The sequence below is a fragment of the Buteo buteo genome, chromosome 9, assembly GCF_964188355.1.
Source record: "Buteo buteo chromosome 9, bButBut1.hap1.1, whole genome shotgun sequence".
Taxonomy (NCBI): Eukaryota; Metazoa; Chordata; class Aves; order Accipitriformes; family Accipitridae; genus Buteo; species Buteo buteo.
The window spans coordinates 10903905-10930111 of NC_134179.1; the positions used below are offsets into that span (position 1 = coordinate 10903905).

The 26207-nt window shown below is 39.6% G+C and overlaps 1 protein-coding gene across 2 annotated transcripts; it reads right to left on the reverse strand.

Moving 5' to 3' along the window:
- Window positions 1-912: 912 nt before the first annotated feature.
- PPP4R3B (protein phosphatase 4 regulatory subunit 3B) lies at window positions 913-24655 on the reverse strand. 2 transcript variants are annotated; one of them, XM_075035375.1, is made up of 16 exons: window positions 24209-24655; window positions 22997-23052; window positions 16625-16723; window positions 15821-16441; window positions 12297-12374; window positions 11372-11488; window positions 10284-10400; window positions 9738-9869; window positions 8751-8853; window positions 7585-7626; window positions 6745-6903; window positions 5865-6034; window positions 4566-4705; window positions 3932-4116; window positions 3268-3392; window positions 913-2629 (listed from the first exon to the last, which is right to left on the reverse strand). In XM_075035375.1, the coding sequence occupies exons 1-16, from the start codon at window positions 24348-24350 to the stop codon at window positions 2534-2536; spliced, it is 2382 nt and encodes a 793-aa protein (XP_074891476.1). In that variant the 5' UTR covers window positions 24351-24655; the 3' UTR covers window positions 913-2533. The 2 variants fall into 2 exon arrangements, with proteins under 2 accessions (XP_074891476.1, XP_074891475.1); XM_075035374.1 differs by having other exon boundaries at window positions 3268-3470; window positions 24209-24652.
- Between the last annotated feature and the right edge of the window lie 1552 nt (window positions 24656-26207).

Sequence of the window (26207 nt, forward strand, 5' to 3'; positions counted from 1 at the left end):
GCTGCTCACAGGCAGAACCCAGGCAGCACCGACCAGGTCAGACTGGGAAACAGCGTCTGTGGGGGTGACGGCCCCAGACAAAAACCAGTTAAAAAGGGTGCTGCATGTCACCTTCTACAGGGATTGTAATTTTTTTTTTTTTAAACGGGACATCTAATGCCACTTTACGCAGTCTTTCTGTAGGAACTATAAAAATTCATGACATTCTTGTTTTTGCTGTAAAAAAAACCTCAGGTTGGTCTGAAAGTATTTTTAAAGCTCCTTACAGTACTTCAGGGAAGAGTTGGGGTGGTGGGGAACAGAGCAGGAACTAACACACTTCTGTCGGAGACCCCCACAGAACTTGTTCTGGGTAGCTGTTAAAAAGAATTGGGACAACTCAGGTCCGCAGACCAGGTGATGCAATTTTTCAGCCTCAGGTGAGTAAAGGCACATACCACATAACTCTGCTGCTCACGTAGCATGTAGAGCGCTGGAGGAAGTTAGTCATCGTTACCGATGGAGAGAAAAGACTCATCAGGAAGAGAACCAGATGATCGTGAGCACGAGAGCGAGCGCACAACGATGACACTGGAGCTACGCTTTACCAGCAAACACTTCCTCAGATCCTCTGCGTTTGGAGCTGACGGGGTGTTTCATTGCACAGGTGAAAAATGAGGAGTCCCATTCTTGGTCGCCTGGAGCCCACAGAGGGCAACACCACTGTCCCCAGGTCTTATCATCCATCAGAACGCTTGGGTCTAGCTTAATGCGTCAGGAAGAACTCACACATTCCCTCTGGGATTTCATCTAGTGGTATAGAGTTACTTTTTAAAACTGCATGGATAGCTATCTTAAAAAATATTCTAAAATGGCCACATTTAAAATTCTGAGTTAACTTACCATGTACAACAAACCAAACAAAAGCAATAATTATGGAATTACAGGGTCACATTTTAATTCCTGAATTTTACAGTTCAGCATTAATATCACCACATGTATACAAATGGTGTAAAACAAGTACAGTGGTATTTTTAATACAAAATAAACTTCTGTTTTATGGAAAAAAACTATACTTCATATCTACACAGACAGCCCATCTTTTTCCAAACGATAGCTAAAATTAAAATTAACTACAAAAATCTCCAAAACAGAGAAACTGCTTCAGTTTAAACTATTCCAGGAGAAATGGACCCATAACACATATTACAAGAGTGATCTATGTGGTGGATTGCAGCTGGTTTCGTATTTTAACATTTCTGACACATCAATTTCCTCTCACTTCATCATGATCTCAGATCACATATGGGCAAACTAACATTAAAATATTTACAGTTCACTTGCTGCTCTTGCAAATAAAACCTGGACTGTTTGCCTCTTATCGCCATCAACTCATCTATTTTTGTCGCAGTTTGCTTACCTACATGGAATGTGCTTTTATTGGTTAAAAAAGCAGCTTTCGTATTACACCCAGGTTCAGGTGCTGCTTGTTGATTCTGCCTCAAAGACCAGTTTTCTGTTAGTAATAATTCCGTCTTGGTCCAAAGTGACTTTGGTGTTAAAACGCTGCTAAATTCATCACTATGAAAAACCTGTTAGTGTTTCTTATTACCACCTCAATTACGCAATTTAAACTCGCAAACAGGAAAATGGCTTGCTGCTCCGAGAAGAGACAGCTCGTTTAACAACACAGAAAGTGATTCAAATTCGGTATCTTCCACAATGTGAAGCCGACAGCTACTCGGGTGTGCTGTGTACAGCACCAGTTTGACACAAGCAGCTCCTGGAGCTATTTTGGAAGCGATCGTTCTTGGCATAGATATGACTGGATGTCTAATCGAAAAAAACAAGCAAACCCATCCATTTTGCATCCAGCTTCCATTTTCTCTTGAAAAATACAAATTAAAACTTACTTTTAACTGTTTTAAACAACTCAACATGCACTATAACTGCAGTGTCCCTCCCTCCAACCATGAGAAATGCGATTTAATTGGTAAGAAATGGTCCCAAAATCTGGATTGTTCTTAGGCAAACAGAGTTAGTTTTCCCTTAAAATTTTTTTAAAAGAGGCATTGCTAAAAGAACACAACTGACAGCACCATTACAAAATTAAGATTACTGGGTTCAAAATTTAAGCTTGATTTTTTTTTTCTACTTCTGTTAAACGCCGGGGAAACCCTGCAATATTTTTAAAAAAGTGTTTACCATACCTTTCCCTCCCCCTGCCCTCCCAACACCTGAGACTTTCCTTGCTGAGAAGCCATCATCCAGGTTCTGTGAATACTAACCCACTTTTTTTTTTAATTTTTCATTTTTTTGACAGCCTGAATGGCAGACTCCTTACTTACTAGAAAGATATTCAGTTCCTTGGAAGCTTTGTGTTTACAGAACTAACCCTTTCTAGCTGATAACTGAGTTTCTTTTGCTACTCCTTGTATTATCTTATATACTCATGGGAGAAAGCTTTCTGAATCAGATCCTTTTTAGCTCTTAAAACAGTTGCAGCATTTGAAACCCCATAATAAAAGTTTTTATTCCAAAGTTTTGGTTTCATTTATGAACCCAGACGAGGTCTTTTCCTTGGAGATGTCTCCTCCTCTTCATCATCATCTTCATCATCAGGATAATCCACTAGGCCAACTAGACTTCCCTGCCAATTTAAAAAAAAAAAGAAAAAAGAAAAAAAAAAGAAAATCTCACACTGAAAAAAATACCCAGGAACATGCAATTTTAGTACATAACCCCCAGCCAACCTGCCCGGGACATGCAAGCCTGCCGCAGAAGGTTTCTTGGTGATGGTTTTTTCATTCTAAGACTCATTTGTCTTGAGACATGGTTAAGAAGTACTGCAACTTCCTTGCTCCTCTGGATCTGGCCTTGGAATTCTTACTTACTGTATTTCATCTGCTTACAAACACTTACTAATTCCCTGATGGCAGGAGGGCACTAACATTAATCCAGAAAAAAACCCCCAATTTCCTATGTGTATCACACACACACAGAGCAGCAACTGGACAGTTAGAGCTGAGGAGTGGGAGCCGCTAAATTAGGCAGAAGATGCAAGATTAAACTCTGCCCACCAGATCACCAACAGACTCCAGTCCACCTAATACTTCCTTAAACCTTCCCCGAAACTAGTAAGGGTTTAACTAGGCAGGCCTTTGGATGAATTTACACATCAATAAGATACGCTGCCTGGAGACCTTACCACATTACAACCAGTAAAGTCTCACGATACTGCTCTGCTGTCCTAAGCGAGGACAGCAGCTTTTGTACAAGTTCTCCCACCTTTGTGGCTGTCACCGCTGTGGTCAGGGTTGCGTTCTTTGAAGAGGAGCCATTGGAGCTTGCTGGTGACGTCTGAGCTGCCACGGATTTACTGTTTGCGCCGTTTGCACCATTGGCTGCGCTGGCTGAGTGGGAAAAAGTGAATTTGAATCCCCCAGCTGAAGTCCTTTTTGGAAGATTCTCTTTGTCTTCACTCTCCTTAGCTGAGGGACAAACATTTTCATACTTAGGTATCAGCTGTACACCATGGAGTACAATCCACATCACAGCATAATCACAGGGCAAAAGCCACCTTTTTTTATCTTTTTAATTCAGTTTAAATCAAGGGCTCACCTACTGACCTCATCCAAAGCATGCTAGCATTCAAACTGAGCATGGCACAGATGCTGTGGACGTGCAGACATTGCTCACTCAGCGCGCACAAGTGCATGTAAAGTTTTGCTTTTGAATGTCATTTAAACGAGATGCACACTTGGAGCAATTTACTCATTATTTTAATCCTAAACTAGCTTGCAAAGACATGTTAAGAATTCATTACTTAATTACACAGAATACACTTACTCCTGCTTATACAGAGCACAAGCAACTGGTTTGTTTACATGATACTCCACGTTATGTGGCACAGAGCACTTCCAGTGCTGACAAAGTGAAATGGAGTAAATACCTTTTTTAGTTTCCATAAATTTTTCATAGCTATCTGGAAAATCATCCTCCTGTTTTGATTTCTCAACCGGAGGTACAACAGCTTCACCTTCTTCCTCTTCATCTTCATTGAACCACATTTCTTCGTCCTCCTCTAAGGCTCTTGCATCTCTGCGAAATCTATTGCTACGCAATATAGACGGAACACTGTAAGAGACACATGACAAGTGATTCAAGTTTTGCTTGCTGTTTCAGACTCTGCCAGGATCAGAAATGGCTTCTGATGCTTTACAGTGAATTGAGTGCATTTGAGAAGGCAGTCCAGCTCTGTCCCCCACTCTACTGTCAACGTAAGCTTCACCAGAATACCAGCTGACAAAAAGACAGACCGAACCCTAACTCTGAGTGACAGAAGATTCTGCCCTTCATAAGCTGAGAGTTTTCTGAATGTAACGTTTAATATACTGAAAAATATGAACTGTACTACAGCAGGCCACAAGGAAAGTCAGATGGGGGTTTGCTCTAATTGAAACAACGCCAATCCCAGCCTTCTGCTTTTTCTGCCCTCCAGGAAAGAAAAAACCAACAAGCAGTAAGAAGAGACTACCTAATGGCATTCCATGAAAGTCCCAGAATACATCGCAATTGGGTCGTACCTGTTCAGCTTCTGGTTTTGTCGGTCTTTTTCTTGCTCATATTTTGTCTTCAGTCCCTTGAATGTCTGAACATATTCGATAGATTCAAGTGCATTATAAAAGTTTTCAACTATATGTGCAATAAGGGACTTAATATCTTCCTGCATGAGAACAAACCAGTACTTCAGTCTCAAATACTAACATGCAGAAGTTCAGAAGCTTTAGTGTTTTAAAAGTAACTGATTCATTGTCCAGAGTCAAAACATTATTGTAAGGAACAGATGTGAAGTCATCAGATTCCTCTTTAATAAAAAAGCTGAAATCTAGAAATAATTATTAAATTTCCCATATAAATGGACAATATACTCAGTATCATCCCAATTCTACTCGTGATAGTTTGATTAAACCATGATGCTTGCTACGTAGGATTAAGCCTTCTTGAGAAGAACAGGAGTCCAGCTGTGCCCTGCTCTCCCCGCACTTTTTAGCACGCTCCCTCGCCCTCAGTAACTACAGCAGCACACACGGGATGAGGCACCATTTGGTCAGTCACCACCTAACAAATCTCAACGTATCAGGCAAATCTTAATGTTTGCACCACGCTGGCAAAAGTCACCTGGAGACACAAGGCATTTTCTTTTTGCTGGAAAAGACAGCAGCTACAATATCCTACGGCTAAAAACTGCCCTTCATTTTCCCAGACCACAAAGATTCCCTGAGAAGACTCCCACAAATTGAGGCATTCGCAGCGAGTAGCTCAGGAGCTGTTGCAAGTCCTTGTTTTCTACCCCAGCAGTACAACCAACCGGGCACTCCTGCTTGTCCTGTCTGTCCTGTCCAGATATATGTTGTTCCCACAAATGCTGTCAGTGGAAAAGCTACCAATTCAAAGCTGACTCTGGCTAAGAAAGCATGTGTGTAGGCTTTTAAAGGACAATGATCATTCAAATTTATAGTCAAATTAGTCTCATTTAGACCCAATACCACCCAGATTTACTCAGATGTACCACATTTCACTTAGTCCCTCACTTCAAAGTTTGGTCCAGAAACAACACATTCAACCACTTTGAAGAACTGAATCTGCAGGATACTTTTACACAGACTTCTATCTAAATAGGGCCGACGCAAATATGATAGGACAATCAAGTAAAACAAGAACAAAGCAGCTTACCGGCTCCTTTCTATTTGGGTACTTACCTATGGGATTTTTAGTTTGTGATTTTAAGCAGTAACACACTATTGCAAGGGAAAGATTTGGATTTTGTATTTCTACCCGAGATGCCACATACACACGAGAGCTGAAGAAGCTGCTTAACTTACCACTCTGATGAATTCAAACAGCTCAATCACAGCGGAGTTGAGCAGATTGTACCTAGTTCCATTATCCAACAGAGCATTTATAACTGGTTCAAACAGGTTTCCCTTGGTGATATAACGGTTATAAAATTCATCTTTTAGGCCAATTATCCTCCTCATAAAGCGAAGAGCACCTATATCAAGAAAAAAAATTCAAGAATTTAATAACTACATGCCAGGGCTCCAATCTGCTTCTCTTGGAAAGAACCAAAAAAACCTGACCTGACGTTACTGAGAGGAAGATGTACCCCCAAACCAAGAGCATTAAAAAACACTTTCTGAAAGTTCAGAAGAAATATTTGCTGACAGGTAACCTTTCTTTCATTTTTGACTATCCTCGGTATTTGAATATGATCAGGGTCCATGAATTTATTTTTGAAATACAGCAGCAAGAAACTTCAGCACAGGTGAAGTTGAATTATTAGCTCATTCCTGTGCTTTTCTGTGGGCGCCTCCCAGAATTAGCCCCTATTCTTTAAATACCAAGGTTCACAAAATTTCATTCACTCTCCACAAGGAGCACTAGATTTATGACGTTATTACGAAATGACAGTATTTCCATTTAAATAAGACAGCTGATCACAAATGATCCTTACTGTCATAAAGACCTGAAAGGATCACTGTGGACTTCAAAAGATACAACAATTCTCCTTCCACCATAAACTGCATTGGTCTACATTAACAGACACCTGCTACCTTTTTTTCAAAATTACTTAACAGCTAGTCAGTAATAAATCAGAAATTAACAGGAATTTTGAATTTAAGTACACACTTTTACTCATATGCATTCCACACAGTATACAGAAAGCCTTGAAGGAGGGTATCACAACAGCTCCATACTCACACAAGGCCAGAAACGTGTGTTTGGAATTCATCAAGACCAGGACTCTTCTTAGCAAATCTTTGTTCATAATGTAATTCTTGATGTGATACGTGTGGTGTTCCACACAAAAAGTAAGCAGCTCCAAAATTAAGGCAAGTAGTTGTGCCGTTTGATAATTATCTACAAGAAAAATTAATGCCTTAAGTTACTAAAAAAAAATAATAAAAAAAATATATATATACTGTCATGCACCAAATCATCACCAAGCTCAGTTGCTATTCAGTTCCTGAAACATTTTTAGTGGCAGACTGGATTGTTTTAGGAAGCAAGACATTAGGTCAGAACAAAACAACAAACGCAAATTTGGCTTTTTTTTCAGTCACAAAAATCACCCCGAATTGATCTTCCAGGATCAGCGAGTTACTGGTTATGGCAATCCAGACTAATGGTTTGTAGTTAAAAGAAAAAAGCCAGTCAGACCTGTATTCGTGTGAAGCTAATTAGCAATGTCTTTTCATAATGCTCAAAAAAGAAGCCTGCACAGATAAAAATCCAAACTGTAAAAGCTCAGCTATGTCTTTTTAGTACAGATTCTGCTAACAATGATTTAAACTTTCAGTAGCAAGGTTGGGGGGGGGGGGGGGAGGGGGGGGCGGGAAGGTGAAACCCAGTAACTCAAGAGCGGATGAACATGTTAATTCACCTTCCTGTCATCTCAAGTGAAGCAAAGCACCTACATCTATTTCAATAAAAAGTATTAAAAAAAAAAAAAAGAAGTATGGACTTTTTTTTTTTGGTAAATAAAACCACCACACACAAAAGTTTCAAAAATTTCAAAACTCAAGGTCAATTAAAACTTACCAGGACAAATTGTATTACTCTTAGTGGACCCAACTACTGCATCTGATAAATAGAAAATAAAAAAAAAAAAAAAACAACAACAGAAAAAGGTTTTCAAAGCACTGTAAATATTTAAAAGATGGGGATAAACAATCAATTCTACCAGCTGTTCAAACTTTTCATCAAATCAAAAGTTTTTGTAAGCTATAGGGAAAAAAACATACAGCAAGAATGCATGCCAGCTGAGATTTCTGTATTCAATTTACATTACAAAGTTTCAGGTTCAACTAGGTGAAAATATGTAAACTGATACTTAGGAATATTATTCCTACTTAGACTAAAAGAAAGTGCCTATTCTAAATTTTTCAAATAATATTATAAAACAAGTACTACAGATGCAAGTTTTGTTTTCACATAAAATGCATAAACGATGTATTTTTTTTTGACTTAACACTTAAGATGAGAAGATGGGTAAGATGAAAGAAATGTTTTTACCAAATATGTATTGGTGTGATTTAATTTAATCTCCTGAATGAGCATTCAGAAAAAAGTCTGACTCAAGAGGCTGTAATGATGTTAAATTTCTGTTTGTAAAGCACTAGAGGCAAACCAATGAGTGTTATTTGCGTGTGCCAAATGGACATTTCCAATTCTTTTACTGTCACCAGGAAAAAATAAAAAGGAACTAAATAAAGGAGTTCCAAGTTGTATTTCTTTGAAGAGATTTCTTTCAGCACTTCTATACTGCAGCCAAGTGAAAACTAGGCTTTGGAGTTAATCACCTGAGCACACCTGATGCTTGGAATAATGTAACCACTGATGAATGTCACAGCATTTTTGTAAACTTTTAGAAAAAAGTACCTGTGAACTAAAGATACTCTCTGCTTTACAGCAAATATTCTTTAAAATTATACTAGTAAAACTAGTATACAATTAACAATACACATGAAGGAGATACCTATTTTACAAAGCACAATATAAAGATACATTATCATTCAAAGCTGCAAGAAAGGGCTATTAAAACTGCTGCCCACAGAACCGCTGTGACTGGGGGGAACAACAATTTTCAGCAAGCATCTTCCCAGCTTGCATCACAGGCTTATCGCTGTTACCAGGATTGTAAGTCACTTGAAAACATTACAAGACTTAAAGGGGGAAAAAAACCCAAACCAAACAAACCACATTACCTTTTTCACATTTATCTTCTGATGTATTAGCCAGAAGCGGTGCAGTAAGAACATGCATACAATGGTTGTAGAAGAAATTGAGAAATTCGCTTTTTTCTGTTTTCTAAAACAAATACAACTTTATTAAATACTGGCATTTGTATATAACCTTTTAAATAAGAAAGAGTAGTAACATAAGAAACAGCCTACAAAGATTCTATCACCTCCTTCAGGTCTGCCTGTATCTTTTTGGTTGGGCCTACAACAATATCTTCACTCAAGGAAGATGTATTTCTTTATTTTGGGAAAAGACCTGTGAGACATCAAACCAAACTAGCTAGCACCAAAAAAATCCCCACCATGGATGCAAATATATACTGAAAATACATCAATGTCTCAAAGTGCTTGACAAAATTTGCAGAAACCATTCTTAAATGCAGTAATTTTATCAGTAACAACCTGCAAACCTTTTTACACTGAAAAAAAGTATCAACTGGTCCATTTCACTACTTTCTATATAATATATGTGTTTCAATACACAAGTAAGATTACAATGCGTTCTCTTACATGCAGTATGCATTAAATTACAAATACATTGTACTTTGGTTTGGATTCAGAACGTCAGCAGTTGAAAGAAATGAATGATCCAAGTTTTAAAGCAAATTTCTACAAATTTCCTATTCTCACTTTGACATCTAAACACACGTACAATTTGGAATTCAAGAACATAAATAGTGCTGTATCACTGAAGCATGGGACTGCTTGGTTTAATAAACACTTGCACAATGCCACACACACAAACATTTTATTATCGAAAGTTAACGGAAATTTTAGCTTATTTTTTAGCTTGTTTAAAATCAGTATCAGACCACACACAACACACACAAAAAGAAAATGTCTTTTTTTATTTTTTTTAAATCCTCTAACGACAACAACAGTAATAGAGATTATCAGGTTTTTAATTTTGCTGAGACAGTAAAGTATCTTTACCCCTTTGTATTTTCTTACATTAGCTGTGGCCAACATATTCTCTGGGTCTATCAAAGTACGCAAAAGCCCCATTAGCTGAACAGCTCCCCCAAGTTCAGGATCAGTATCGCAGATCATCTGCTCAATGACCACATTGATGAGGAGGATATCCTGCAAAAAAAGCCCCAAACAAACAAACCACAAAATAATTAGAGACACTTTCAATAGTGGAATGATTTCCCTAGTTTCTGTATTAGGTTTCCTTCTTTTTTTTTTTAAATTTAAGTGAAACAGAAAAATTCAGAGTTGCATTTAGACACTGGAGTTCTGTCAAGCACAACCCTCCTCACCTAAAAATCATGTCAGGCAGACCTACAATCTTAGTACTGTAAACACATGGAACAACAACAGGAATTTTTGTATCAAATCTACTTTTTCCTATGTTACTAGAATCTACATTTTTGGGATAACCATACTCGAAATTCTGGAGAGGTTTCTTTTGCTGGTTTGTTCCCCCCCCCAACCCCCCCCCCCGTTTGCTCTAAAACTAGTATATTCAACACACTCCAAAACACTTTTACTTACATCGTCACTTTGCTGGGCTTCTTGCATTACAAATTCTCGGACCATGGATGGACTAAATTCTACTAGATAAGAAAATATATCTGTAGCAGCAGATCTAACTTGCAGATCATCCATTCCCTAATAAAAAGAGATCAATTTATTAAAGTAAATAAAGTTTGGTATTTATTCTCAAATAAAGCTGCAAAGAATAGGGAGTTAAAAGTTTTGAGAACATTTTATTACAAAAGTTTCTGCAAGAGACACGGTAATACAGTTACGGAAAAAAAAACCCAAACAGCCTTTAGAAAGAAGGCAAGGCTCTCTGTGAATTTGATAGCCCTAATTTAAGCAGAAAACTTTTATATTGTGATTTATTAATAATTTTCCTTAAGGTATAGGATTTCTTCTGAGAACTGCACAATTTCTAAACTTAAAATATTAGCGTAACAGGAAACGTTAGACTGGTCTAGCCCTGGAAAAGAATACTAAGATTAGCATTCATTTAATCACTGAACATCTATATGACTTATGTTTTCAGAACAGTCAAGGTTATTACTCTAGAATATAAAACCCCTTGAATTCGTAGTTTCTGAGTAACAACAGCAGTGATACATGAATTGCAATGGTCAGGCAGCAACAGCTGCTTTGACCAAAGGAGTGAAAAAAATTATGTTTCCACATTACTGATTAAGATAGATTAATCTGCTTTATACCTCCGAAAAGACAGGATTACATAATCTTTCGGATAGGAACAAGTTCCAAGATTATCTAAAAATACTTCTTTGGCTCTGTTCCAACAACAACAACAACAAATCAAGCTGTCACATGAAAAAGAGTATCTTTCAATTTCTACACTACATTGTCAAAAGGACTGCATTTACCACAGACTTCTCCATCATGCAAAATAAAAATAATAGCAATAAACTCAGGCTACTTCAGAAAACTGTAGGCATCTTTTGGATTCTGAACATTACAATAAACTTCAACTTTCAACAGAGCAAAGCTGTCCAATCAAACTTACAAAGAGGTGCCTACCAGATCTGTAAAACGGGTTAAATAGCTGTGGGGTTTTAAAATTTTTTTAAAATCAGCTTTAAGTTTTCACTTACCATTACAATTTCAAGAGCTGGAAGAATTCCCAACTTTGCCAAAGTTTTGAAAAATGCATCTCTGTTCTGAGGTTGTAACGTCTGAGAAAATGCGCAGAATTCCTTGAAAAAGTTAACCTATCATATAGGAAAAAATAATTTAAGGTGTATTTGATTCAGAAAACTCTCAGAAAGTAGGAAACTGTTACAATTTATATCAGAGTCTGTATACTGGCTTGTACGTGCCTTCCTAGAAAATGGTATTATTCTAGTTCTCTCTCCTCCAACCTTCAACAACATCAACAAAGGAAAGCAAAAGAAAGTACATAAACAAATAAAATAGTTTAAGACACTGAAATTTACCTCAGAAAGAAATACAGTCACCTTGTAGCTATTTTATCACACCTAGTATATGAAGGGTTTATACTCCTATCTGGCATGTCTTTTGTTTGAAAGAGCAAAGATGCCTCCCTTGCTGAAAGCAAGATTTTAACAGGGCAATTTAAGGTGATAAACATAGTCAAAAATAAGTAAAGTTTTTAATACATATTAAGGGACTACTGGTAATCCTCAGTCATAGGACTTGAAAGGTCTTTTTGAAAGAGTAATATACAGGGGAAAAAAAGCAGTGCTTACATGACAAATGTAAGTGATATGGTATGTTGAAGAGTACTTGGAAGAAAGTATACCTTTAAGACTAGGAAGTCAACTTAGTGCTAGTACTTTCTCAACAATAAAATAATTATTTAGAACAAATAAATCACAGCTCACCTTGCAAGAAATATTTTTCTAGTGAGTACACAAATGAAGACTAAGCTACACTGGAAATGATTCTAGAGTTACAGAAATACCTCAATGACTGCAGAACTAGCAGAACAGTTTCAGTATTTCTACTTAATCTCTGTAGTTTAAAGCATTCAAAGAACCACCAAGACCACTGACTTACCAATTCACATCGTTTGTCATCATCTGTAGCTTCATCTGTTAATTGTGCAAAAACTTCAGACAAAAATTTCTCATCTTCCTGCGTAACACATAAGAAGAATACAACTTACACAATGCCCCTTAAAAGTTAAAACATCGATCTTTATTGGATCCCACACTGTAGAAAGTCAAACTTAATTTAAGCTTAACTATGATGCTAAATTACAAACAAACAAAAAAATACATTAGAAGATTCGGTACATAAGGTGGGTTTTTTTTTTCTATTTTTCTCCACACCTCCATTATTTTATCACAAAAAAGGGAAATGCAGGGGTACACATTCAGGAGGATCACTTCCAGTGTATTGTTTCAGTACTCATTCTGCGCAGTGGAAGCATGTCCAGGAGACCAGAACCATGTGTAAGCTGAGCATAGGCAATGTTTACTAGAACTGCCTTCTGAATGACTAGTCTCTAGGGAAAGTGTCATTTCCTTTCCTTCTCTGCCATGCTATCCCTGTGGTTTACAGCTCTGCCCCACCTCACATACTAACTGTATGATTTGCCACCCCCCCCCATGCATCAAAATTCCAGAAAATGAGCGTCTTTATTCCAGGCTCCCTCCCTGCACTGTCCATGTAACCTCCCAGGAAGGCAACCTGGACACTTCTACATCAGAAGTTGCCAATCAAGATACAGTTTTCACCATGCTGCATCTATGCCATTCACACTACACTGTTAATGTCACATACATAACAGTTACCCTATTTCGGATCTGCAACATCACAAACATTTTTTCAGTCCACCTATGCAAGGGTGACTAGATTAACACATCATGAGTTTGCCACAGCCATGTCCCCATTAACCTTGTTCTCAAAATAAGCCCCCCCCACCCCTTGCATGAAGCTCAGCTTTTCCAATCTGGAAAACTTTTTTGAGTATTATTTGCTTTTCATATTCAGATCATCTACTACCAAGAGATACTTATTTTCAAGTACATATAGGACAATATTTCTACTTCTTGTTAAGCTTTTCAGTTACACCGTTGCTTAATACTCAAGAGATACAAGAAAACCAGGGTGAACATCATCATATCTCAACTGTTTGGGCACTTTCTGCCCTCTCTGTACATCGATTTCTCTGGACTCCTTCACATGGAAAACAGTGTTGGCATTCTCTCAAAGCAAATGTCTCTGTTACCTTTTAAATACAATATAAATTTTAAAGCAAATAGTAATGTTATGCTACAGCATTACAAAATTATGCGTCACTGTACCAATTCAACTCTACGAACTTTACTCATGCATTGAACAAACATGAACAGAATAGCAGCATTCCAATAAACATTATACTGCATAATGTAGAGGGTGCTTACTTCTCTATTATCCCTGTGTGCTGTTGCTAAAATCTGCGTGCTTTATTAGCTAACAAAATACAGAATTTTTACAGTTACAGGAATGCCAGCCAAAGGCTCACAATTTTTTTTCCTGAAAATTTTAAGATGTGGGGAAAGAAGTGCTTTACAAACAAATGATACCTGGAATCAACATCAGAGAGAGTGCAAAACACACAGACTTAGTTTATTCTAAGCTTTGCTGGCTTTAACAGCTTGATTAAGCCTGTTAAAAAAAAAAACCAACCGTACCACAATCAACAACAAATAAGCTAGAAAATCCTCACTACAGAACACCTGGCAACAGAAAGATCTCTTGCTTGTATAAGGCTGCTGCAGTGTAGTCCTGATGTCCTAAAGCACAAGATGGATCTAGGTTTGCTTTGCATGCTCGCTCAGTTTCCCACGTGGCTGCCCTTCATCGATAGCAGTGCTGGGATCTACTGCTTCGTGGCACGTAGAAAGGAGCTTTACTGCTGTAGCAAACACAATCTGTTACTCCTATAAACTGCATTCTCCTAGGGAGCTTTGCTGATGTATTCAGGGTAACAAGACTCCTAATGTGTTCACCAAACCCAAAGGAGCTTTAGAGTTCTTGTGCCACAAGAAGCAGCTGATTTACACCAGGGGACTGCGACAACAGTCCTGAACCTGAGGTCCATACTACCATGTAATTTTCCTCAGGTGTGCTATGAATAACATCTCTTCCATGTGTGCTGCCTCTTAATTTGTAATTCTCAAGGCAGTTCAAATGATGCAAGTATCAACATTATTTGTAAATCATCGTGCATGCCTCAATTACAGTCTTTAAAACAGTGAGGCAAACCTATGTGACATATACTCTCTCTACTATGGCAAAGAAAGCAGTGACAGAGTAGCAAAGAACTGTCAGAGGATTTCAGAACTTTTTTCAAAGAGTACGGAGGTAACAGGAAATAATAGTTTTCTGTTAAGACACAATTAAATATCCAGTACAGTAAAGCCGAAATGAAAAATAAAGAACTTTAGAGTTAAAAAATCTCTAAATGGAAACAGGACTGTGGCCTCAGGAGAGTAATACCGAATTTATTTTTGGTTTTAGAAAAGTAATATATGAAAAAGAATACAAAGGGAAATCTTTTAACACAAAGTCATTTATTTTGCAAGTGGAATTTACTTTTTAGTTTCTTTCTGCTATTCAACTAGAACGAAGGAATTAGAAAGAAGTCCAAAAGCTTATTCATGCAATTATCTACAATTCTTTAGTTTTCATTTTTTTTCCAGTCCTCTATTACATTCTTTAGAAATATTCCTTATAGTAATGTTATTTCTCCAGTGCCTCTCTCTTTCCACAATTTTAACTACCCTCCTCTTCTCCACTCCATCTTCCTATTGCACAGAGACTATCCACACTCAAGACCAACAGGTTTGTGATGTTCTATTCTACACAAACATACCATTTTTCTAAGGACATGGATCAGAAACGGAATAAAACCACTTTGGTACCCATTAGCTTGCACAACAAAATATGAACTGAAAATACCCAAAGTGTCATGAAGTTCACACACAGCTCTTTACCAAGGCTCCTTCCATGGTCCAGCTTGGTTGTCACACCTCACTACTTTTAAGCCTGCTTCTGACTACAAAGTATGCAGTAAGTTTTTTGATATAGTAACACATTGGTTATTTACCATTACTTTTGCATATCAGTATGAAGAAAAAAACCAAATTACATTATACTAAAACACAAACATCTGAAATCAGTACCATAAAGCAACAGTAGTATAACAGGAATTGTTCTGAACATGCTTTTTTGAATCAGATTCAGAATTTGCTATAAAGACATCACACGTCCCTCATATAGAATACAAAAAGTTTCTTGTTCCCTAAATACCTATACAAAAACAGCTCAAAACATGTATGTTGCTTGTGAATCAAGAAGAACCTTTAACTGTTTACAACCCACTAAAAAATATTAATATACTCACCTGAAATCTACCTTTTTTAAAGTACAAAATAAAAGGTAACAGAAATGAGGGGAAACATTCAAAACATTATGCAAATGAAAGCCTGTATGATTAACTTACACAGTGTTAAAGATCTGTAATCAATTTCAAATCTACAGCTAGAGGTATCTATACATAATCCATCTAAACCATATTAAAAACCACTTACCTGCAACATACTGACAATCTCAACTTTGTTGAAGAAAATAAAGGAAGTGAGGGTAGAAAGAAAATTCTCTTCAAAAACAGATGGTGTCGGCAAGATGATGTCCTGAATATACTGTACCCTGTAAGTCTGGTGGATTTTTTGCCTGAGTTCAGAGTCTGTTATAGGAATAACCTCCTTAAATTTTGCTGTTTTGGTCAAGAACTCCCTGTGCCGTTTTGGCTGAGCCAAAGAAGGATCATATTCAAGGCATCCAACAACATCCATAATACACTCATCAGAAAACATCACCTCAAACAGAGTTGCTTTGTTGAGAAACAAAATTCCTCTAATAATTTCATACAAATGATGTAAGCCTTCGGTGTTCTCTAAATTCTCGCAGACTTGGAAAAGCTGTAACAGTTTTTTAATATAGCCTTCATTCTCCAAGGCCAGTGCTAGCTTTTCTCTACGGATGGGTGAGGAGAGAACGGAGGTAACTAGGTCAGCAATCTCTTCAAGTTTGTTGAGTTCACAAGTAGGAAGGTCAATCAGAGGACTAGTTTCAGGCATTTCTTCTATATGTTCCTCTTCTGACTCAATAAGGTCCTGTGTGACTTCTACTGAAGGATCCTTACCTTGAACCTAAGAAGAAAGCACACACAATTACTGTCTTATCTCAAAACATATATAAAAATAATCAAGTCAATAACTGAAATAACATGTGCCTATTTTACAAGTAGGTTTAAAAATTACAGCACAAATACATGGAGTCACAGAAGAAATTAAAACATTTGGAAGAAAGAGAGTATTTGAAGTTAACTGTACCTGGCAGATTTTTTCCCAAATTTCATCACAGCCAGCTTTTTCTTGAAAACTCAGTGCTAAATCATAGTTTTCTGCTTCTGACCAAACAATCAGGGTGTCCTGTTCAAGACAAAAACAAAAAAATTAATTGTATCTGAAACAGGTCTATACTGCATATTAATTTGTATTCTGTTAAGTCGTACATCTAAAGAAGAAATAATTTTATTTAAAGTTACACTTGTCAAAAAAGAACATAAGACACTAAAACATTAAATCACCTGTTCTGCCATAGGGGACATCATCTTTCTTTATTGCTAGTTTATGACCACTACCTTACATATTATATATTTAAATATACTTTTCTTCGTATCTGAAACACTTATAATGGCATTTTTCTGCAACATACTTCTGAGCCAACAATCCTGAAAAGGGAATGCACACATTGTAGGAGATTAAGAAAACCTGCAATGTAACAATTTAAGTCTTTTCATATTTGATAAAACAGAAACAAGAAACCAAGCTTACAGTGTTTCCTCCTCAGAAAGGGTTTAATACAGCCTTAGCAATGTGAGAAATAATGCCCGACATTAAAATATTCTTTTCCGAATGAAAAGACATACAGCATGAATAATATAAAACTCCTAAGTTCTTACTAAAGCTACAAACACCTTGCCAACAGTTATTTTCATTTGAGCAAGTTGTTTGTTTTTCCTCTGTTACTATTGCCTCTATCAATTCAATTTGTGCACTTGCACAGTATATCCAGATGATTCGTTGGAATTTCTGAATAGACTAAAAAGGGGTTTTTTAATGAGGTTTTATTAGGACACTTGCTGCTGTAGTGTGAGGAATGTAAGCCTGTTATATATATATATAAGCCTGTTATATATAGTTCAGCATCCTACAGGAAACTCATCTTCATGTTAAAATGTTCAAAACTGAACAGCGCTCTGCTAACTCTGCAGTGCATTTGATGAGCTTCAGCAAAACGGTTCAACACTCCACCAAGTTTGTTGACTTCCTGAACTGTTACCACATTTATTTTTTTAAAAAAAAAACCAAACACCAGCAAGCCCTTGCTTAATGGTCAATAAGGTAATTTACTTCCCACTTTTACAAAGGTCAATATTCACCACACAACTTATCAAGGCTTTTAAGTCTTTACCTTATGCATCACTTATTGTAAACAAATATGCAAAGTGATACCTTTAAGCCTAGCAACGAAACCCAAATATCTGACTAGCTTATAGATACCAGATATACCTTAGGAAACTTCAGGGGCAACAAGAAACAGACACTGCCATTGCCTCCTCACATCTTTACCCCAAAAGTACTTCTTGGTTTCCTTTGTACACCAAATGACAGGAACCGATGAAGCTGATTGATTACTATCTGTAAGCTGTTCACTCTGCTACAAGGCCAATCAGTGACATGGTATCATACAACTATCCAGTCACCATCCTTCATGTATCCGCCAAAGACAGGGGGACAAAAACATAATAAATACCAAGTGATCATCGCTACTCTTGAACCTACTGTCAGTCAGCATTTCTTAATTGTTCTCGATCAAAATCAGGTTAGTTTAGGTGGTTTAAACAGACCCTTGTTAACGCAATTATCTGGGCAGGGAGCACTAGTGAGTAATTCCCCCAGCAGATGAGAAGGGACTAACATTTGGGACAGGACTGCTGACAAGCAGCTGGCGTGGGACAGTAGGTAAACTCTTCCATCAGCACAGCTATCTGAAAAACAGAAGTCTGTCTCAACAAACACAACTTACCAGCTGCTACAATTATCACTCTGGAAATGAATGAAAATCAGCATCACTGATGGCATTAATTCTTCTGTTAATTTCTACAGTAATCTTAATCTATCAATGTCCATATATAGTTGCATGTTTTGGGGGTTTTGTCTTTTTTCTTTTAAAAAAAAGGTTTGGCATAACATCTTTTTTTTACAGCATCATTGTTGACAAATGCCTACCAATAGATCAGCTTCCTTCCCCCAAAACATCATCACAGGCCACACTAAACACAACAGCATTTGCACAACCTAATTTTTTTTTTTCTCATTTTTACATATTAATTTAAAGAAACCAGGTTTTCCTGTTCTGGAAAGAACTGAGCTGACTGCACTACGGTTTTAATGCTGTTTATGAGAGTTGTTCATTTATACTACAGTGTCCTGTACTACACTTGCACTTTTGTCCTAGAGTCACAAATATTAATAGGTAGTCTCCCTGCTTTCGGGCTCTGATTCACATGCACAAATGGCACAGCTTCATATAGCTGACACGGTTTTTGCTTACAGCTGTCCACCTTCATCTCCAGCTCACAGACAGCTGAATCTCTATGTTTACAGTGTGCCATTTTAGAACGAGCAGCTGAGCTGGGCTTCAAGGAAAAAATAATAATAATTGTCAACTGTGGGCACTGAAAAGTCTGATGCACTCCCTGGCCTGGTTCTCTTTCAGAAATTAAACAAAAAATAACAATTCTTAAGTACAAATTTATGGCTATTACAGAACTCAAAATCTGAAATGTTTATCTTGAAATGTTCTGTGAAAGTACAGATGCCCGGACACTCAAAATCAATACACTTCCAGGTAAGCTGAGACTCAGAGGTGCCTCAGTGAACAAAGAAGGACACATACATGACAAGGTCTTATTCATAGCCCAGAACAATTCAAATAAAAGATATAGCGCAGTAACTTAAATGACTGCATGCATCCATAGAGACTGCGCTCAAAAATTTTGTGAGAATTCTTGAGTTACTGAATGGTACTCATTACAATCTGTACTGCCCACACAAAGCAGAAGTTATATAAGTTTCTCCCAAAATATTTCTGAAAGACTGAAAGAGAATGTCATCAGAAAATAATTGTCCAATACCAATACAAAATCTACTCATCTGGCGTACGCTTCCTGCATGACCTAAGACAACCCATGAAGACCACAGAGACACATCTTCCAGGCCTAGCTGCTGCGAGAGACTACCATGCCCACCTGCTTAGATTAGCACCCACGATGCTGCTCCATTGACAAGCAACAGCAATGTTCCTCAGTTCACCCAAACACAATATAAAGACAAACAAAAGAAGAGAATAATTCAGAACAACAATTTAAACTAAGAGAGTAGTTCAAACCCCTCTTCAGTGTCAGTACTGGTTTGCACAATGTCTGCTACTCCACCTCTCCTTGTTCCTGCACTGGCCCCTCAATCCCCCTGCGCCAGCACAAGCATGCTGTACAGTGAACCAGATGGGGGAACACATGCCGATAAATATTAATCCAGCAAAAAAGAGGTATTTCAACTGAATCAGTTCCTACATCTAACCTGTCACACAGTAACATGAATACTCATGCTGGCATGCAAGAGGAGTGAAGAAGCCCCCTGGCAACTGCTCAGGCTGGCTTTAACAGCACCCCTGCAAATGTGTTAAATCCTGCCCTCAAGTAACTCCAATTATGCCTCATGCAAATTGCTGTTGTCACATGAGTGATGGCAACTCTGTGCGAAAGACAGTATTTGCACACATTCTTCATCTCAGATCTCAAAACCGATAGAGCACACCTAAAGGAGAGTTAGCATCAGAAGGCAGCGTTCACAGTAAGGATTTCTGTAGCAGTTTAAAGTCTTACAGCCATGCAACTGAAAATTACTGCCCTCGTAACTGAGCCAGAAGAACAGGGCACATGAATGGATCCATCTGATTTCTCACTGAAGACACGCTCTTCTGCTAGTTTTGCCAGGGAACAGTAACCTCAAGCAGGGGGTGGAACGACAAAGGGGTGTGGCAACAACTTTTTAAAAACGGCTCCTGCTAGAGCCTCCAGAACACATCTGACCCTGCCCGTTGGCCAAGACCAGGTGTCTGGTGGAGGTATGTAACTCTCAAAGCCTATGCCCCAAAATGCAGGGGGGATCTAAAGCTCTTCAAGCTCTAATGTTCTCTGGATACATGCAATTAGAGATTCTTTTATCTCGTATGCTGAGCAGCCTGACACCTATGCCCAACCCAAGTCCTATTTCTCTGGAGAAAGAGGTCATGATTATAATATGCCTAACACCTCGACAGAATTGAATTCTGCACAAAAGCTAGTGACCACAAACATGATTCAAGAAGGCAGATAACAGGCCTGCCCTGTTTACAGTTAGTCAATAGTTATAGTACTACTTAGCACAAACAGTGTAATACTGGGAATCACAGACTGACGCACAGCAACTAAAAATCAGTTGGTTTTCTTTTTTCATAGAATGTTGTTCTGGAAATCACAATTTAAGGGATAACTATCCTCTAAGTCCATTCAAGTAATTTATATGAAGACAGATGTGCAGCCAGGGCATGTTTCCTTTCCATCAAGGTGCACCATCTTGCAGCTTTCCCCAAACCCAAGATGATCAGCACCTTAATGAAAATCTGCAGTTGAACTCTGGCAAGTGGAAGAGAGAGCTCTCCTCCATGCTGCCATTCATGTACAAGCATCTGCCCTGGGCAGAGCAGTACAGCTTCCAAGTCTTGAGGCTACCTATGTAATAGACTTAAACTTTCAGGTAGGGACAGTAAGGAAGACCACCTCTCTTCATCTCTGGTTAACCAAAACATTTTGCCTAAATCTTCCCACCGTTTTTAAAAAGGGTCTGTTCCTGAGATGCCCAGGTTTAAATACTACAATCTTTTACCGATGAGACTGAAATCTCACAAACTGAGAAAGGCATGGGAATGCTACACTAAGGTCTGCTTTTTGCTACTCTACTCAGAAGGAAGCACATAAAACTTGAGGACAAAGCTCTGTCAACTAAAAGCTGTATGATTTCAGAGGTTAGACAAACTTAGAACCTGTCTCTGGAAATCATCAATCATTATTCCTCTTCAAAAAAAAAACCCCAAACCAAACTTCTTCAAAAGAATGAACAGTGAAGCAAACAACTCCAGCCACAAGGACACACAAGCATTAGAACCAGTAATAACAGCCAACCAAAATAAACCTCAGCCTGAGTTTTTCAAAACTACAACCTACAGAGACTTGCACAAGAAAAATGACAACAAAAGCTACTTAAGTCACTTGAAACATTGCTGCTAATTAAGTAAAGGCAGCTTTCAAATAATCAGTTGTATGAAGTTTCAGAAAACAGGTTGCAGAAGGAAGCATTTAAAATTTTACAGCAACATAATCTGCATTCGTGTTTCATTATGTATTAGTTTCCTCTACTAAACAGGAAGCAGTTCAAGGCTCTTGACTTTCAGAGCCCTGCAGAGCTCCATGAAGACTGTCGTCCTTCCTCAGCGTGACCCGCCCAAGGAAAGCCTACGACTGTGACACACCTGACTAAAACCACCAATATCTAACAAGTGAAAAGTGCAAACCACAGAAAACAGAGCCTTCTGAAAAGCTAGGCCGAAGACTCTGACTTGCTCCTAACCTAAAGTGAACCAGCCTGTGCTCAAGCGCTAACAAACTCTCCTCAAATTCTCCTAACATAACTTGTCACCAAAACAAACACAATCCTTAAAGATTTGTCTCTTCATGATTTACGAAGAACAAAATTACCATTTTCTAGTGCTTAAACACTTCTGGATACCATAATGATGAAGAGCAGTATAAAACACTGAACAAAAGGAACAGAGAATCTACTGTAGAACAAAGGAACAGCCAGAAAAAAAGCCAGTAATAACCATGAGAACAATGTAGGCAGACACACCAAAAATTAATGCAGAAAAATGAAAAAACCAGTAAAAGCAGAAAAGATTTAGTAAGCTAATTTTTTTAGTGGATTAAGCAAAAATGACCTATTAACATAGCTCCCAACTGTTTTACTTCTTTGTTTTGCAGAAGGCTTACCCCCAGGAAAGGCAACCATGCAATTAAGTCTCACCATGGCTAGTCACTTTACTTAGGATAGCAGAAGTTTTCAAGGCTTAAAACAAAAACTGAACAGCAACAATGAAAGAAGTCCCACAAATTCCTTCGTGTTATTTCCAGAAAAAGACCTCAAGAAGTAAATATGCCGTAACAGAGCCGGCCAAAGTTTTGCCTTCCTAATTCGGCAATTACTTCGCATGGCCTAGGATGGGAGACAAAAGTTACATGTGTATGTTTGGAACTCTTTTTCCTATAGTGACTTCAATATTTATCCAAATTGCATATATTCTCTTCAAAGCCTTAAGTCCAAAAGGGTTTTTTTAGGAGACCCACATTTTAATTCCTAGGATGCGAAGTATTATAGCATCTACAGGCTTCTAGGCAAGTTTTTCACCTCTATGAAAAACACCATCGACAATTCAATATCATGCTGCTTTCCTTTTTTTCTGAAAAATGCAATTACTTTGAGCACAAAACAATTCCTCTGCATCAGTAATCAGAAAAAATAAAGCCTAGCAATAATACTTGCCTGCTGTTTTTGATATGCAGTATTTGGATTTATCTTCGATTCTAACAGTAGTGAACCTGAAAAAGGTACAGAGAAATATTTACCGAGTTTAACAAAATAAACACCTCCATGCATCTTACATACAACAGCCGCCTACGTGCCAGCCAACATATCCTCAACTTAATCTGCATCTTACAGAAAGTCCAGGAGAACCACCTTCCTTAAACACAATTCCCTAAAATAAGCCAGGTAATACACAATTCAACAGAAATATCCATAACGAAATGTATTTTTGTCTTCTAATTTAAACCAAAATTCTCTGTAGCACTGTTTTCTCTCCTGAAACCTGGTGCAACAACTAGCCGTTTAGCAAACCTATTCAAATTTGCACCAGGTAACATGCTACCCAGCATAAAAATGTTTTTGCCCACAGAAGCCACGTGGGCCATTTGCTTTTATTTCCTTCAACTGTCCTTCAGAAGTGAATCATCTAGATACTATAAACCCAGGGACTTTATCTTGTGTATGCAAGTAGTGTATGTATCCTGGCAACAGCTCCAGAGTAATTTATACCAGTCTTAGGTGGTTTATTTAGCACATTAGCACCTGTCGGCTGACAAAGTGGTAAGCATGAACCCTCCCCCCTCCAAAAGAGACCCTTAAGGTGACTTTAAAGTGCAATAAAACATGAGGAACACCACACAACTCGAAGGCAATCAGCGAATTTCTAGGCGAAAAATACCCAACCAAGCAACCAACTTTTTATAGTAGCAAAAAGGGGAGGAAAAGCGCCCTTCAAAACCGAATAAAATTATTCTGAAAACGAGCAAGATGTCGTCACACGTAACAACTTCATCTCCGGTCAGCCAAAAGAGATGCAGCCGGCCAGGGTAACTGGAAGGAGGAAAGTCTAGGGCCACGGTGGTAAACACTGCGGCGGCTTATCGGGGGAAGGAAACTTTAAGCGGAACCGCGAGCTAAAGAAATGAAAGGGGAAAGAAAATAATAACAATAAAATCCTCTGGGGTCTTCTCCAATAAGCGCGGGGAGGCAAGGCACCAGCAGCCAAGCCTGGCGGCGGCGGGTGTCAGCCCTGCCGAGCGGCGCGGCGCGGGCGCCGGAGCCGGGCGGGTTGCCCGGCAAGGGCCGGTGCCGCGGGGGGGCGAGGGGAGGAGGCCCGGGCCCGGGCGGCGGGCGGCCTAGGCCTCCGCGCAGCCCCGGCCACGCTCTCACCGTCCGACTCGGCGCGCACCAGCAGCGACATCCCCTTCAGCCGCTCCACGTAGGTGGAGGAGACGTGCCCGGTGCCCCTGTCGTCCCATTGCCGATCCTCGTTGAGGGTGTAGACCTTCACCCGCCGACGGGTGTCCGACATGGTGCAGCCCCGGCCTCGGGCCTCCGCGCCGGCCCCGGGCCCAGGCCCGGGCCCGCTCCGCCTCCGGGGGGGGGGGGTGGTGGGGGCGGGCGACGGAACGAGGGCCGGGGGGAGGAAGCGGGGCCGCCGGGCCGCTCAGGGGCACCGCGGGGCCTTTAACGCGCCGCTTTTCATGGCTCCCCGACGGCGAGAGAGCGACGCCGCGCCCCGGCTCGGGCCCTCGCTGGCGCCGCTCCGCCGCCTCAGCAGCTACCGCAGCGCCGCCGCCATCTTGTAACCCGACTCTCGCCGCCTTTCTCTTCCTCCCAGCTCGGCCACGGGCTCCCCTCGCAGGGGCTACGGCGGCCGGCAGCTGCCGCCGCGCCGCCGACGGGACGGCGGTCGGAGCGGGGCGGGCCGGGCCGGGCCGGGCCGAGGCGGGGCAGGGGAGGGCAGGGGCCGCCCCCCGAGCGGCTTTCCGGCCGAGGCGGGGAGCGGGACAGCGCCTGCCGTCAGTCGGAGGCGTGTACTCGCGCGGCTGTGGCGGCTCCCGTGCCGCTCCAACCCTGGGCCGCAGCAGGGCACGCACCGTAACGCCTGTGCCGTAATGTGCACGTTGTTGCACGTTCCCGTGCTTCGTAGAGGAGGCTCAAAAGCTAAACCAAAGTTGAAGCTGTTCTGTGAAGCTTCTCAGTGAGAGAAACGTGCTTAATTAGTCCTTACAAACCGTACAATTTAAGACAGACCACTTGCCAGGCTTTGGGGAGTCTGTAAAGCTTAGTTTTCCATACTAAAAAACAGCTACACATTTCCTCTGTACTAAGAATAATAAAAAATTACACTTCAGTGTTTGCATGGGAATAGGGGAAAAGGACACAAAAGCCTGCAAGAAGTCAAGCTGTGTGAAACAACGGGGACTGTGGGAAGGAGGGGAAGCTTGAAAGTGTCTCACAACAAAATCTTTCAGGCTCTGAAGGGGAAGGGCTCCCCAGGCCAGGGTGTGTCTCATTCCCAGACAAAGCAAGACTTTTCTAGCTCTTGCCTAATGGTGAAAGCAGTTACACCGGTATAGCTCTTACTTACAAGACTGGCATTTCACTGGTGAAGGTTCAATCTTGTTCCAGATGAAGGGAAAGAAAAATACGCCACTGTAAGTAACTACGTGCAACTCTTCCATATGTTAGAAAAACATTCTCTGGGCAGATTTAGAAAATTTACACTTATGTAACATTTAAGTCTCAGCTTTTGCTCTGACATTCATTTTAACAGGCGCCTCTAAGATTTACTGCCATTCAGCACACTGAGTATGTGACAGCCACTGATCATTCCTTGGTGCAGTTTTCAATCAGCTGCATTGGTGTGGCTGAACAGCTGAAAAGTCTTTCACATTCCTTAAGAGGCAGCCTCATGGTCCGAGGACTGGTCAGCCTGCTTATTTGACATGTGCAAAACAACCCACCTCTAAAAAATGTTAAGACAAGCACCCTTAATTGGGGTTCTGTAGATCCTGGATTCAAGCTCAATCAAGCCCTTATTTTCATCGTTAACAGGGGCCATGGAAGACACACAATCATGAGTTTTCTTTGCAAAAGATGACAAGTGTAAGATACACCTCTGAAAACTATCATATACACTTATCTTTAGCTGTATACAGTATAGGAACATACTTTAGGATACGTGCATCGTATCATTATGGATAAGTAAGTCAGTAACTGCACAAAAGGCCATCTTATATTAGTGGTTTCACCAACCATAGTTTGAAAGTCAGATTAAACAGTTTACAGTTGGGTTCTATACAAGCCTTCCCCACTACACGTTGGTAGCCTTTTCCGCATTACATGGCCTGATCCCCTCAAGGTTTTACACGTCAGGCATATT